Here is a 17374-nt window from a genome sequence, read left to right on the forward strand (position 1 = left end):
CAGACACACACACACACACTGCTGTGCTGCTGGCATTGCCATGACAACCTGGTGCTAGATGCTGATGGGTTTCCCAGATCTTTTATTTATTCATCCATCCATCCATCTCTGCATTACTCTTTCATAATAAGACGCTCTCACACACACACGAGTGCATCCATGCATGCACTCCCACCCGCTTCCTTATATCCATAAGACCTCGTTTACAAGCTGGTTTGATCATCACAGTTGCAAAACATGTGTGTGTGTGTGTGTGTGTGTGTGTGTGTGTGTCTGTCTGCAGAAAATAATGTGCGTCTGTCATAATGCAGATGGGGGTGAGCAATTCTTTTCGTTGCCACCGAAATATTGTTGAAACGAAACGCTGTGTCCACACAAAGTAGGCCATTACAAATGGTCTCTCTCTCTCTCTCTCTCCCTCTCTCTCGCTCCCTCTCTCCCTCTCTCTCCCTCTCTCTGACGTTCTGTCAGTCCAACCATCTGTCAGACAGTAATGTGATCAGCAGCAAGACGAGGGCTGCTGGGTAATTCATGTGGAGCTTGACTGTGGAGAAACGGCTCAGAACAGCAGGAAGACGCAGACACACATTCAGTACAAACTCACGCACACACACACACATCAACAACAACACAAAAACAAAGCTCATTAGGAACAGCAGTGCAGTAACTAAACAGCCAGAGCAACAAGGCAATACGACCTAAAAGCACAACTGAATACTAAGCACCCCGCTGAAGACGGGACGAAGAGCAGGAGTTCCACCGCGAGGGTCCAGTGACGATACCCAACCCCCGCACGACGCAGGGTCCCTGGGGAGCCAGCGCTGCCCCCCCCCCCCCCAGCTCCTCCTCCAGAAAAAGAAATACATTATCACCTCTTCGGGTTATTTCTCACGTCTGGAGGATTCCTTTCAGGTGTGTGGGAGTGCGTGTGTGTCGGCGTGTTGTTTGGAGACGCACCGTGGGGTCCGGCGGTCCCTCTGAATCAGTGGCAGCTCAGTCTTTCAATTACACCTGCTGACTCTCTCGTCTTTCCACCTCCTATTTTATAACCGTAAGCCAGAATAAATCCACTTTTATTGAGCTCTATTCCCCTGCAGACCAACCCCTTGACCGCCGGAACATCGCGCGCGCACACACACACACACACACACACACACACACACACACACACACACACACACACACACACACACACACACACACACACACACACACACACACACACACACACACACACACACACACACACACACAAATCAACACAGCCTGGGATTCAATCCAAGTTACACGCTGAGACACTGAGAGGGACGATGAGAGCGAAAGAAACACCGAACAGTTTATTCCACCAAGTGGTCTCATTATCAAAAAAGAACCCTTGAGCATCAGTGTGTGTGTGTGTGTGTGTGTATTTCACACTGCAGTACACTGAAAAAAAAACATGCTTTACTGATCCCTTCCTCCAATAGAGCAGCAAAAACAAAAGCATCCGAAAAAGACAAAGGAAAGACTGGAGAAGGAAAGTGCAGCAAAGAAAGAGCTCATTATTCAGCAGAAGCTGAACCGGGGACGGGGGAGGTTGAGGGAGTAGTTGTATCTTGGGGACAAGTGAGCAGCTACATCTTCACTGCGGAAACCATCAACAGAGAAAGACAATAAAAAGAGGTACAATAGAGCAGGAGAGGGCGGAGAGGAAGCTGCTCATCACTCACACACTCGCGTGATTGGCTGAACGCTGCGTCCAACTGTCAGACGAGAGCAAAAGTACACACACACGGCTGTAAAGTACACACACACGGCTGTAAAGTACACACACACGGCTGTAAAGTACACACACACGGCTGTAAAGTACACACACACGGCTGTAAAGTACACACACACGGCTGTAAAGTACACACACACGGCTGTAAAGTACACACACACGGCTGTAAAGTACACACACACGGCTGTAAAGTAAACACACACGGCTGTAAAGTACACACACACGGCTGTAAAGTAAACACACACGGCTGTAAAGTACACACACACGGTTGTAAAGTACACACACACGGCTGTAAAGTACACGCTCGCCGTGCAGAACAGATTGGATTCAAATGACCAATTTCTGTCCTTTTTCACGTGTTCTTGTCCGTCTCGTTGCTGCTCTTTCATCTTCCTCTTTTATGTCTTTTATCCCTTTCATCCATTTTCTGCTCTCGACTTTCTTTCTTTTCTTAACTCCCACCTTTGTTCCAACATCATGCTCTCCCACTTCCTCACCTCTCTCTTTGACCTCACCCGTCTGTTTTCTATCCCAGACTTCTCTTTTTTCTTCTTCTTCTTCAGTGTCATCCATCCATCTTTGTCTCTCTTTCTCCTAAATTCTCTTCCTCGTGTACCCTCTCTCTCACACACACACACACACACACACACACACACACACACACACACACACACACACACACACACACACACACACACACACACACAGGTTTCCCGTCATCATTTTTCTCTTCCTGTGTGGATCTCCATGATGGGAGTGACACAGCAGCATTTGTTTGGATGGCGGGTTGATCCGCGAGAAACACAGAATGCACTTCTAGGCCGTCAACACCATGCGTCGCCATGGCAACAGCATCCAAAGAGCCCTCCCGCAGCAAAAGGAGCGCCAGACAGTGACTTGAGTGACAGCTCTCTGGGGGGAAAAGACAGACGGGGCAGATAGAGATGAGATAGGAGGGAACTATATATCAGTTCCCACCTGCCCTCACTGCTCTTTGTGCTGAATACTAAACACCGGAATCAATGGCAGAAGCAGTTACACACCGTGAGAAGGCTAAGCAGCTGTTCTTGGACTGTCTGACAGCATCAGGACACTGGCAGGTGGCTCGTGTCTGTCGGCAGCTCTCAGCGACAAGGACTGTGTCGGCAATGAAGAGCTTTAACAGGTGAAACGTGTGTATCCTGAAGGTATTTCACAACATGATGAACAATCATAAAAACCCCTGAGCAGACATGATGTTTTTAAGAGTGCAGAGGGATGTTCAGGATCTCTTTGACAGATTAACCCTCTGGCCCTGAACACCAGCTGGACTCGGATCGATCTTTAACCTTTGACACAAGACTCATCCGTACGCTCTGATGAACCGCCACCTGGGTGGCTGACAGAGAGCTCTGTGAAAGCCACTGATGTTGTCTTCTTGTGCAGAACATTTACAGCAGTATTTCACATTACTGGTCGCTTAATTGTCACACCTCTGGTGTGTGAAGGCATTCAAAACTCAGTAACTAACCCTTCACGTTGTCGTGAAGAAAACTGCAAGTAATCCCTCATAACACTGTCATAGTATAACAGAGTTGTGGTACGGTTAAACAAATGGTATAACGTGTTAATTACTGAGCGTTAGAGGCGCTGGAGGTAGATTCTGTTACTCTCTGACAGGCTAGCTGTAGCTCTGTCTAGTCTTTATGCTAAGCTAACCGGCTGCTAGCTGAATACTTACCGTACCGTGAGTCGTATCAGTGTTCTCATGTAACTCTCAGCATGAAATTGATAAGCGATGATCAACGATAATTTCTCACCAGCTATCACCCGTCCGACACACACACACACACACACACACACACACACACACACACACACACACACACACACACACACACACACACACACACACACACACACTCTCTGGAGAGCTTTGTGGAGTAAGCCACTCAGAGCCTGAGGCAGGAGAGGGTCACTGCCTAAACACATGGTGTGTGTGGGGGTGTGTGTGAAGGCCCACACACAAACACACATGTACCATTGAATACACACATACACACTCCACGTGCACACCCTGCGCTTACACACGTGGAAGTCAGAGCTATTAGTTCCAGATCATTTTGCGAAATCAGTCCGTAAACAACGAGCCTGGGGATCAACAAAGATCCTACTGTACTGGAAGTAATCCCACGACACACACACACACACACACACACCTCAACATCTCGGGCACACATATGCCTGCCCATCCACAGTCACACACACACACACAAACCGACACAAAAACGCACGCACGCACATGAACACTAATAAACACCTGGAGGGCAGTGAAATGTAATCTGTGTACTTATTATGTTTGGCTACATAATACATTCATGAACAGCAGCAACAACAATCCACTTAGGGCTGGAAATCATTAGAAATGTGACTGTAATACTGCCGATATGACACCGGCATTCATTAAAGGTAACACACACAAAACAGGTGTAACAAGAAAAACACTTTCAAGTGTTCTACTTCAAATGTAACATTTCTACTCTGTTTTGTCTTAAGAAGTTTAGCACTTTTATTTTATAACACTGAATTCTATGTGTTGCGCTTCCACTAGCATCACTTCCTCTTTGAGTTGTGGAATTTTCCTGTGAAGTTACAGATACTCGACGCTTTGATTTCCTTCAGGTTTACACTGAAAGCAAGTAAACGAACAAGTATGATTTCTCTCTTTCTCTGAGCTGAGTAGCTTGCAACACGAGTACTGTTGGTGTTCTGAATTATTTTCAAAACAAAGTGCTAAAATGGAAGTTTGCCCCTTATCCATTACAGAATGCAACACAGAGTTAGACTCACTATACAAGCACTGCCCACACACACACACACACACACACATTGTGAGGACTGTGCAGGGTGGGCCAGGACTTTACACGTCAGAGAGACAGGATCCCTCCGTCTCTGCTGTGATACACACCTCCTAACCCCCAATCTGCTGTTATCATGAGCACAGGCCAAATATAATGAGTCACCACACACACACACACACACACACACACAGACGCACCGCTCCATAGAAATACAGCGAGACGAGTACTGAAAGTGGCGGAGAAAGACACTGTGTGCGTTTACACACACACACACACACACACACACACACACACACGCCTCAGGATGCTTGTCTGAGTGGCAGTTGGAGAATTGACTACCTGCTGAATTCAAGGCCAACTCTCTTTGCCTGTCACGCTGCAGCGATGAAGTCATTTTCAGACATAAACACGGAGAACGAGACCTTTGAAATGACATCACTGTGGGAGTTAGAGGAAGTGGACTCGTATCATCCTGAACACGTGTCCAGGCTACATTTGAATGAGACTCGGGGATGCTAGAGATCTTAACCTGGATAGGTCGTCCTCCGTCTCAGACGGCTTTAAATCTGCCTCCAATTTCATAGAAGCTGGTTCAATGCGCCAAAGACCTCAGACGGACAGAGAAATGGCGTGCCTTTAACCAGCGCTTCATCTTCCTGCTTAAAAAAAGAGGTAAATACAATAAGAATCATGATGTTATCATGAATATATGCCTCTGATCTTTAGCTAACAAGCCAACACAACAGGTTGTTGTGTGCGTGTGTGTGTGTGTGTCTTCGCACAGCCTCATCTGTATTCATTTATGAAGGAAGTGCAAGAGGCCCTCACAACGTGTTTAGAGTATAGGATGACTAATGGAGACAGATAGCATGATGAATCCACTCATCTGTAATGGATTAACCTCGTCTGGCCCCCAGAAGCTCGTCTAATCAGCCTGAATCGGCTTGTTAACGTATCGTAGCCGCTCCCAAACGTTCAGCCCTGTGACAGTCACACGTGTTGCCACCGTTAAAGTCGATGCAGGTGTAATTGACCTCACTTTATTATCTACTGGATAGCTTCCTTCTTGGGATACTCTGCAAGGACCACGCAGACTTCTAGTTGCTTTGCGTTGCTGCCAAACGAGCAGCCATTGGTCTTTTCAGTAGACTTCAGATGTAAACTAACAATATCTAAGTATCAATTAATCTGCCGAAGAAATAATGAAATATCCCCGTCACAAGTTCGCAGAGCCAAATTGTTTGATTTGTCGAAACAGCAGTTCAAAACCAGGCGGCAGCCTCTGGTTGTTAAAAGTGCTGAAGTGTGTTAAAGCTGCATTCTCTCTAGTGTCCACCAGGGGGCGACTCCTCTGGTTGTATAGAAGTCTATGAGAAGATGACTCTACTTCTCTCTTGATTTATTACCTCAGTAAACATTGTAAACATGAGTTTATGGTCTCAGTCTCTCGTTTCAAGTCTTCTTCAATACAGCATGATGTTCATTTAGTACATGATGGTCCATTTAGAGCAGGGGTATTCAACTAAAATTCCAAAAGGTCCAGATCGAGAAAATCTCCTCGGGCAAAGATCCGAAACATTACAATAATATCTAGCTCGCGCTATTTACTGCCATATATATGTAAATATATTCAAGAAGCCTAATAGTAGTAACAACGTCTCTGTGTAGTCAACAACTGTCAAATCAAATAAAGTACACATCAATTATATTTCAACAAATTATTACTCTCAGTTTTCAAATTCAACTGGATGGATTATAAATAATACATAGAAATACATAAACAACTGTTCTTCTCATTTAAAGTGAAATAAGGTCTGGATTAAAGGATATGAATATGTGTTTGACTCTGTAAGTGTGTGTCGATGTGTGAATGAATGGCTTCATGCATAGATGCATGCATGTACAGCACTGCAATCTTCAACGTCAATAATAAACACATAGTTGAATCAACACCTCTGTGAAAGTTTTTTACAAAAAGTAAACATTGATATCTGAGCTGTTGTAGTGGATTGTATTAGATTATATAGTACCGAACAAAGAGACCAAGGAGTTTAAACTAACAGTAAAATGACTGAGTTGCTTATTTTACTGGTGGACATCTGTAATACATGTAAAACATATGTAAAACAATGTGCACCATTCAGTGAAATGGCTTCTGTCAAAAGCAAAATGACACTGTTTACAGTGTGGATTATATGCAAAACAGCAACATTTATCATGTTTTTGCCACTTTGGTGAAACACCACTGTCAGATTGGCTACATGTAATTGACACTGTGATTGACAGGTCGCTACACCAGCGTTGTCCGTCTCACAACTTCAACCCTTTCACAGAGTGTTTGCACTTCAGGAAAGTTCAAAGGAACATTTTGGTTGCCTAAAAATGCTCCACCCTCTTGTGTCACTTCTGGTTCCAATGAAAGAACAAGATGGCGACGGCTAAAATGACAAACTCAAGGCTTCAGAACGGCAGTCCGCAAACCAGTGGGTGATGTCACTGTGACGACGTCCACTTCTTTTTTAGCATAAAACGATGAATCAATTATCAAAGTTATGTCCATCAATCAAGTACTCCGTGTTATGTTTCTGTCACTCATCCTCTGCCTCTTTGTGTTTTGTTAAATTATGTGTCAAATGCAACAAAAAAAAGCACTCATAAATGATATTTGACAGCGCAAAATAAAAAGCACTTATGCAAAGATGCCTCCAGCACTACAGAATGATTGTTATTCAGCAGCTGACACTAAAAGCTTGAACGCGTCGACAGCAAAGCACCTCAACGAACACTTCCTTGTTCAAAATATTCGAAAGTGGCCATCTTTCTTTGTCTTGTTTAAAGTGAAAGCCAAAAATAAAATCGTTTCCATTGTATCGCACGGCGGAACGAGTAAAGCAGGAAATAAAATGAATCAATAGCTCGCTGCTGTAATTGCATTATTATGCTGTGCATCCTATGATGCTGTTGAGCAGGCAAGAGAGCAGGTCAGCTGATTCATGATGAGCAGAGTAAACATGACGGACGAGGAACGCTGCTGGCTGAAATGCTATTCTGGTGAACGTGAGCAACTGTTGACTTCATTTTATCCTCCCATGTGATCAGCAGCTTCTCAAATACAGATTACATTGTTCGGAATGTGGATTTTATTCAACAGAGTTTGGTTCACAGCAGTTTGATCACTGACATCCAGCAGTCAGATAAGGTACGGCTTTGACTCCAGAGTCACTCTTAAACCATTGTGTGCGTGCCTTTGTGTGCTTGAGTGGCAGAGCATTTATGCTGCGAATAATATTTACACAGCCCACTGTGGACCACCAACTCTGCAATGCTTACACAGTGGGTCCTGCACACACACACACACACACACAGAGAGTGCTGTCCGGTGAGATCCGCTCCTATGACATAACCCTGTTCCAGTTTTAAACAACTCGTTATAATGCAGCGGCGCGCATGTGACGGCGCGCGTCTCAGTCATTAGCCGTGCCGTCTCGGTACAAACAGTCCTCGCGTCGCCAAACAACAGACGCGTCTTCTGCCATCGACCAGAAAAAAAAGAATAAAAAGCACATGTGCTGAACACAGGAGCATCTGCTTCATGGTGGGGATCTACCTCAGCAGGCCCTGCAGCACCGGCCCTGCAGCACCGGCCCTGCAGCACCGGCCCTGCAGCACCGGCCCTGCAGCACCGGCCCTGCAGCACCGGCCCTGCTACAGACAGAACCCAATGCAACATTCACACCTTCATTTTCTACTTCTCTTCTCTGGCACAAGCTCAAATAAAACATGTGAAAAGAAGCTCGTATTCACCGTCTTTGCTTTGAAATACCTCAATCACATTGGGTTCTTGTGTGTATGAAGGCTCCTGCATGCAAGAGGAAACAGACTTGGCAAGAGTCTCTGCCACTTTCTGCTGTATTCATTTAAAAACAGCCAACACGATGTGCATTTGTATGATTTCCAAAATGCCCGCGCAGGTCTGCCAATCCAATCCGCCTTAAAGTATTCTCGAACCAACTTAGCTGCTCGTTCTATATCCTACATTCGATATTTGAATCGAACATATTAGAAGTACCTCTGTTCTGCAGGAGAGCGTGACATGGCTTTCCTCTCCACGGGTCACGAAGGAGAGTCGGCTAAACGCTCCCCGGCCCGTTCAGGCAGACCGCCGGCCTGCGTCACAGCTTCCTGTCTGAATATGAAATGTTGACATGCAGCTCGTAACGACAGTACATATGGATCTAGTGAACGTCTACCTCCAACCCCCCCAAAAAGACACTGAACACTTCCATCTCCAAGCTGCCATCAGTTTGTAAAACACACTCAAGATACCAGAACGTCATGCGGCTACCGTCACACAAAGGGAAGACACGAGGAGACAGAATACGTCTGCTTTGCTTTGAATAATTTCATATTTATATTCTCTCGGTACCTGCAGATTAGATTCCAGGTACACAGGAATGCACTTAGCAAATAAATATGAACTCGGGTCACAAATTTGTTTTCATGCCACCCACCTCTCCGCATCAGGAATGAAAGAATATTGCAGTGGTTCATCTTCAGTTTCTGTATCTTTTTTTTCAGGGGGCTTGGGTTTGGAATGCGCATTCTGTTCTTTTTTTTTTGCTGTGGGATGTTAAAACATCCCACAGATGAAAATGATCCAGGCAGGATGTTGAGCTGAGGGGTAATAATAGATACCAAACACACGTGAGCAGCTAAAAGCTGATTTCACTTGACTATTTGGCATCCTCACATGGAATGAATGGGTTGTTAGCACAAAATGGCTGCCTGGCAATGTAAGCAGAGGGATGGTGTCACCTGAGAGATAGCATTGAATCCGTAGAGTGTGATTAATGATGGGTGACTTCAAACATACAGGTCGGATAACTCAGATTTGAATTTGATCCAAAAACAACTCTGACGATAACCAGCACCTCAAACACGACACTGCAGATAAACTCGTGTAAAGTTCACCAAAACAGACGTGACAATAAACCCACACACAATGCTGAATATGATTTAAGAGGTTTGGATGGACACATCATCAGTGGAAAGATCTTCCTAAATATGAGCAGGACAAATCATGATTCCCTGAGTTGGGACTCGTGAATAAACACTGAAGTGGAATCCGCATGAATAAGGCAAATGTTGCTTGAACGTGTATGTAAATGTACATTTGGCAGCCAGTCAGCGGCCCCTATTGAGGCCACACCAAGAGAATGGAACCTGATATCTTTTAGTCAAACAGAAACGCACAGAACGCTAAAGTTCAAAATAAAAAAAACATCCAAATCTCAAGTCAGCGCGGGAGAGAAACTCAGCAAAATTCAGTTTTCCCCACAGTGAAGACGAACTCAAGACAACTGCAGCAACACCATCCCCAACATGTGCCGTCGCATTACTCATCTCATGTGTCCAAACAACGGCATGTTAAGGAGAATCAAGCCCCCGGGTGACAAATGTCCTGTCAGATGTGTGCAGCCTGCTGCTGCTCTACAGTCTCACAGGAACAAGCACGTTTCTACAGAAAGCCGTTAGAAAGCTGCAGCGTCATGTTTTGGACTCGGACGCACAGGAATGACATACCTTTTGTGACGGGATATGCGGAAGCTCGGCAACACTCACACACGTTTGGTCTTACCGGGCGTCAGAGGGAGTTAGGGTGAAAGGATATGGGTTACACACGAGGCGCAGACACCAGTTGCGAGGCCTCGTCGTTTGCTTTAAGCAGAAGAAGGCCACGGGGGCCAGGGCCGGGTACGGCTGCTGCTGCTCCTCCTCCTCCTCGGAGACGCAGTCCGGATCCCGAATAGGAGCCCTGATGCGAACTCCGAATGTCGGCCCGACTTCCACCTCCAGCTCTGGTTCCTGGTCTTCGTGCTCCTGAACCTCGAGACTCCATTCTGCTCCGTCTCCCCTCCTCCTCCTCCTCCTCTCCACCTCCTCCTCCTCCTCATCATGGCCTCCTCCGGGGTCAACGCCATGACCCGGGGCATCGCTCCTGTAGGGCGTCGGTATGGCGAGCCTCACCTCCTCCTGCCCCTCCGGGCACTCTGCGTACTGAAAGCGCACTCTCCCCTCGCCATCAGTCATGATAGAGCATCAGGCAGAGCCACTCTGAGGGGAGGTCAGAGGGAGAGGGGTTAGAGAGGTGCAGAGATGGAGCAGAGGAGAGAACATGTGCAGAAGATGCAGGGAAACGGAGAAGGACGAGGGCGGAGCACAGATCAACTTAGCAAAGAGCAATCGGAGACAAATCCCATAATGAGCCAAATAAACAGCGTTTCCTCCGCCGATCCCTCAGCAGCTAAAGAACTCGCGTCCGATCAATCTGCACACAGATCATCAATATCCGCTTACTAACCTGGCAGCGCCTGAAGCTTCACGGGAGCATTTATTTCCAAACATTTCCTCTTTCTGTGTCTCTCTCAATTTAAAAAAAGAACAAAAATGAAAATGATCAAAGGAGAATCTTTGGAGGAACATCAAATAAACATTGTGCGAATATGATATAGGAGATAAACAAACACAGATATGTCTCCAGAATGAAGCACTAAACTCATCAGAGCTACAGAATCAGATTGTGACATAATGAGAATCGGGATTTGGTTTCTTCCTGCTCTCCCTGTTGCTATGTGATTGAACAGATGGACTGCTCTGTGTCTGGTCTGCTGGAGGTTTTTAGCCCACACCACGCAATGGTGGGCAGGGAATGCGCAAAAAAGAAGAAGAAAAAAAAACACACACACACACACAAGAAATGCCACACTAATCCTGATTATTATATTCAAGTAGAATAACATCAAGAGCCAAACATTAGCCATCATAATCCAGCTAACAGACTTCTCTCTTTTAAGGCTTTTTAATGGGCTTTGTTGTCCACTGTACCGTTGTGTGAGGGGGGAAAGCGCATCTGACGCTCGCGACAGTTGCTCGCTCTCCTAAAGGCATTGTGTGACAAAAGAGCGGAAATGTGAAGCATGCTGTGGAAAAGTGCATTTCAAACGGTGTCAAAGGAAATAAAAAAACACCGCCGGGGAGAAATGGAGCCCATCACCTGTGTTTTGTGTTTTTTCTCCGTTAAAAAGTGGACTCGATGGATATTAAAGCATTAGACGCAGACAGAACAACTTTATTCTTTCAAAAATACCTTATGGAGACGGAATCGGAAGTTCCCATAAGCATGATCCGAGACTTTCCGTGTTTCCAGCGCGCCCAGCCTTCCTCAGCTACCCGGAGCTTTCCTTCTCCTTCCGCTCTTCCAAATCTCCTCACTTCTCTTTGCTTTGATCACAAAGGTAATCCGAGAGCCGTTCAACAAGAAGAACAAATCACTGGAAGTATTCAAAGAATCAACTGCTGTATTCTTCCCCTGTCCACATCCGTGCAATCCACCCGTCCATCCTCGCAGAGGTGTTGGTTACGCAGCGTGGAGCGGAGATGCGCGCGTGGAGGACGGACCGTGCGGGCTCCGTGGATGATCTGACACGGAGAAACTTGGCCCAGGACCCCGGGAGTCCTGACACGTGACGTGATGCCGGGCTGTGGGGGACGTAGCTGCACAGTAGGAGACGGAGACACACACACACACACACGCACGCGCGCGCGCGCGAGAGAGAGAAATAAATAATAAAAAGAAAGCCACGAAGAGCCAAGCCGGGCGCGCACACTCCGCGGCGTTTCACGCATCAGCATGCAGTCAGCAGATAATGGAAGATGTATTAGCCAGCCCATATCTTCTGTAGTGGAACACACGGAACCATTGTTGGTATTATTGGTTTAAGTAATAGTGTCTTCCATGATATTATATGTGTAGCCATAGTAACAAAGTGGTTCTGTATGGAAACCATAAAGGGGAGCTAAAGTAAAGATTTAGTGTCTACATCTTCTATCTATTGAGAAAAGAAGTAGGTGTAGACAGGCATTTGTTAAGAGTTTGGTGTGATAAGCTATGATATCTCATTGAGCCCATTAAATCCCTTTCAGTCAGGGATCCAGGATTGAGACCAGATGGGCCACTTTTAAAGCAGTCCCAGATCATTTCATACCAGAGTTGGGTGAGTCTGGTCTGGTCTGGATCCGTATTGTGTTTTTCCGGTCAGGACCCAGTGGACGCCACAGCTCATGAGAGGCCGACCGCCGGAGCCAATGCAGTCAAGGACGTCGGCTTATGCTGTCTGGGATTGATGTGTGAGGAGTCGGCTGGAAGTCACCTGGCTCAGTCACAAAAGTTCTGCACGTGTGCAAAGAAAAAACACACAGAGGCCTGAAAACTTCATGCGGCACATGAACGCTGCGTGACGGGGAGCCATCTTGGAAAACACCATCTTCCTGTAAACGAAACATTTTAATTTCCTTTTAACAACCGTGTGGCGCTCGCTTGCAGACTTCAAAAAAATAAAAGAATTTTCAGTTTTTGGGGGTGCAGTTTATAAATACATTTTCACACACACAACATTCAACATTGCCGAAATGCACCAAGTATTTATCAAGACAATGTATTGTTTCTCCTTCATGTTACAGTGAAAACCTGTCAAATTAAAGCTGAATCTGAAAAGTTGGCTTTGTAAAAAGTGTTTTTTTTGTTTTGACTCCTTCATATTTTGTGGAGCGTGCTCGTCACGGGTCAGTACCTGTCTTCAATCAGGCAGCTGCTGCTGCGGCCGCGCCGCTGCAACGTCTTTATAGGCAATTTGATCTCGACAATCCATTTGAGCTCCCATGCAGCCCGGATGATTGATCACAAATACATACACTATATTTAATGAAGAGTGTTTCAGAGAGAGAAGACGTCGGGCTGTTGGACGGCGTTTGAGTTTAATGCCGGACATTTGGATCCTGAGCCGCCTCACTGTCGGGGGGGCCGCGCTGTTAAACCCTGCTGACATCAACACCAGAACCTGGCAGAAACTTGACAGTAATTGATATCTGGTGGGGAGCCCCTCATTTTGAAGCGCATCGCTCAGGGTTGATATAGATCTGACAGCGGATAGGATGAGGATCATCCAGTCACACGAGGTTTGGCAAGCCAATCTCCCAAATACCTGAGGTCATCCCTTAAACAATGGCGTCTCCGGAAGAGAACAGCGTCGCACTCATAACAGCACTGGAGAGCATAACTGTAGTGGAATATGAGCAAAGAACGACATTGAAGACTTCTCTCGATGGAAAAGATGTTTCCACTCTTCTCCCGACTGGCTTCAATGAGAGCTTGATTGGCAGATGATTCATCCAATCACCTGCCAAGTATTTCTTCTTCTTCTTTAACGCGCCTGCTCTTTCTCAAACAGTCTCCAGTGACGACTTCTCTGATCTTTCAGTGTGACGAACCATCTGGCAGGTCCGGTTACAATAATGTGGTTTTGTTTCATTTTAATGTACGAAATAAAATAAAAAGTTAAGTTGAACATGATGATGAAGTAAATGATGATTAAATTCAACATTAAAACTCATGCATTGGAGTTCAGAAAGTATAAACACAAAGACTCACAGTACACTACTTACATACAGCTGAAGGCAAAGTAGCAATGTTCGCTCCCCGAGCCACAAATCCATCTTCTGCACTTTGAGAAGCCAGAACTCTGTTTCTTAAGAACCGCCAGGACACCAAATGGCCTCAAAGCTCTCAATCCACCGAAAGACCACTTAGCAAACGATCTTCAGGGCTCTCGCCTGCTTAGAGTCCTCACGTTCACTCAACTGTGCTGTTTGATGATTGTAACGTGATTCAATCAGATTCGTTGTAAACACGCTGCCAGTAATTCAGCGTTGCCCTCGAGCGGTCGCGTGCCGTTCGCTCTAAAACATCCGCTCTGAACAAACACGAGGCCGCTGCCAACCTCCTCGCTGCACCAGGCTGTAAGCCCATCAGGAACAATAACAATTTGCCAAAACGCTGATGTTCCCCTTCAAAAACCCTCGGCAGCGGAGCCGTGTCGCCGAAAGCCAATTAAGGAGTCGATTGAAGTCGTGGAAGTGAAGGGACAGCGGAGACGCTCCGTTCTACAGCAAGTTTAACCTGTGGTCTGTTTTTAGGGAGGATAGTCTGTACTCTGATGGTCACATTAACAAAGCGAGGTCTTCCTAAGAGGGTGCTGTGATTGATCCAGATGGGGTTTTATATGAGCCACCACTCTCAGCTGTGTGTAGAACAACCTGACAGGGGGGGGGGGGGGGGGTCCACTATGTGGCGAGTACTTCTTTATGAAAACGTGTTCATCATGTCTGGTTTCAGTTTCATTAATATCAGTAAATATGAATTGCATTGCATAATGGTGAACGGGCAGCGTGAGCAGTGAGAGCAAAATGTCTGAACACCCCCCCCCCCCCAAAAAAACCCGTCTTTCACAGAAACTGCAAAAGGAAAATCATGTCTCCGTCCTGCACGCGCTGTTTGATTGACAGGTGATCTCTTGAGATGTGAAGTGCTGAACCACAACAGACATCAGGGACGTCGCCAACGTAACAACAAAGTCGATGAACGGCTCTTAAATATTTCAGCATCATCAATGTTTCTCTCCGCTCTATCGCACCTCGTCTTCTGATCCATCTTGGCTCGCTGCATCTTTCCATCCTCCCACTCATATCCCCCCCCCCCTCCCGTCTCTGGAGACTGGAGTCTTGTCATCAGGCCCCGCTGACGTATGTGAGGTGGGGGAGACCCTGCAAGTCGTGTTTCAGAGGGCTTCCCCCTGCAGCAGCACGGGTACCTCGATACTGTCCATGTGCAGAGACGAGTGTGCCACCAGTGTATTGCACAAAAGCCTCTGAAACATGCATATTATTGATGTATTATTAAAATCAAGCAAAGAAAAGTACAGCGGGTTAAATAACAAAGTGAAAGAGAGAGAGTGGCGTCGTTGGAAAGAAAGAGAAAAGGATGAAAAGATGTTTCAACGTGGAGTTTGTTGTTCATCCCTCTTTCTGGCTGCATGCTAAGTAATCATTGTTTCTCGCATCTACCTGTGAGCATGTTGGTGCTAACAGCAGCAAACTACTGTGGTGGTTCACGAGACACACCTCGACAGAGTACAGCTGATTGAAACGTGAACAGAACAAAAAGAAGAATAAGAGCATCAGAGGAGGGATCCCTCTCCCAGGACGTGTACAGAATGAGCCACACAGCGAATACGAGTAGGTTGGACCGCTCTGGTTCCCCTCAGAAGGTCAGAACTCGGGCGGTTTACTTTGCGCTTGTGAGCCAATCGGGTAACCAGGTCAATGCTACTGTGTTTGTCATGGTTCTAGAGGGCGTTACGAGGCTTCACATGGATAATCGGTGACCACAGGGGAACTTAACCCCAAAAACGTTGCTATTTTAAGTTCATAACAAGTAAACAAAACGTCTGTTCTTTTCCTTCAGTAGGATTTTAACAGAATAACTTTTACACGTAGTAGAAAACCTACACTTTACGTTTCAAGTGAAAGATCGTAACACTTCTTCCATCCACAGAACTCTAAATCATGAATGGCTACGTTTGTTTAGCACCTTGCTCGTCCTCCGAGCGCTTTTACACTCGATGTAACGTCCACACACACATCTGTACACTGACGGCTGCCATCAGGAGGCCGAGTGCCTTGCTGAAAGGACACAGCCGGGGATCAAACCGCCGATCTTCTGACGAGAAGACAACCCGCTCAACTTCCCCTACCAGCTGTTAGTTAACAGTTAATACTCAAAGAGGAGTTTCTATTGGATATACGTGTGCGCCTATACACACACACTCGCACCAGTATGCCAATGCAAACATTGGCACATACAATGTGCATGCAGTCTGTTCTACCTCAATCTGTTGCATCCATGTATTTGTTTGGATAATCCATTCTGTTAAAGGCCGAACCAGAGACACAGGCTGTGAATCAGACATCATAATGTCTATCTGTAGTGTCAGTAAATAAGTAAATGCAATTCATCTCTCTTGTGTGAAATCCTGCCAGGTTGAGAGTCTGATGAAGAAATCATCTCGGGCTGTTTATTAGAACACCAGATTATCATATCTGCGTCTGCGCATCTTCATGGCTCGGAGTCTGATGACGGAGAGCTGGCAGCTGTATCCTCTGTGGTGCGAGTCTGTTGTGTGTGCTTTCATCTTTTGAAAATAAAAAAGTAACACACACACACACACACTCACACACAGGCGCTGACCGCCTGCTGGCCTCTTGAAAAACATAAAGCTCATTTTCAATGCAAAAAGCTGCAGGTTGCCGGGGCGTCGCCGCCCACACACACACCCTACTGGTCGACTTCAAAACCGGTTCAGAGAGAGAGACGGAGAGGCTGAGACCAGAACAGGGGAGAGAATGAACAGAGAGGTATACAAAGAGGAAGTGAGATGGAGGGAGACGGAGAGAGAGCACTGAACGCACAGGCACAGGGATAATGAGTTGATGTGTCATAGCAGCAGTAATGAAAGTAACATCTGGATTATAATCTGGTGTTGTACAACAGCATCTGGCAGCCTTCCGCATGACAATACACGAACACGTACACATGGCAGATCACGTACAGAGCAACCACCCTCCGAATACCTGCACACAACACGCACAATGTCCACGAAACATGTTGCACGTTTATGGCTGAAATCTTGAGTTCGGTTCGGAACATCTGCATACATCTGTCCTCAAATTGACATGTGCATCATAAAATAACATGACGTACGTGATTTATTTTTCCAGCATATTTCAATTGCTATTTTACAAAATGCAGCCAACGAGCAGCCATTGGTCTTTTCAGTGGACTTCAGATGCAAACTAACAATGTCTAAGTGTCAATTAATCT

At 46.1% G+C, this 17374-nt stretch overlaps 1 protein-coding gene across 1 annotated transcript in view; it reads right to left on the reverse strand.

Moving 5' to 3' along the window:
• Positions 1-10689, reverse strand: part of cacna1ha (calcium channel, voltage-dependent, T type, alpha 1H subunit a) — a gene marked incomplete at its 5' end in the record, with an annotated part of 80408 nt that extends 69719 nt beyond the window's left edge. Inside the window, one exon of the mRNA XM_079281626.1 lies at positions 10271-10689. Coding sequence (XP_079137752.1) covers positions 10271-10689 — 419 coding nt within the window. The remainder of the gene's footprint in view (positions 1-10270) is intronic.
• Positions 10690-17374: the final 6685 nt, after the last annotated feature.

The sequence above is a fragment of the Melanostigma gelatinosum genome, assembly GCF_949748355.1.
Source record: "Melanostigma gelatinosum genome assembly, chromosome: 13".
Classification (NCBI taxonomy): Eukaryota; Metazoa; Chordata; class Actinopteri; order Perciformes; family Zoarcidae; genus Melanostigma; species Melanostigma gelatinosum.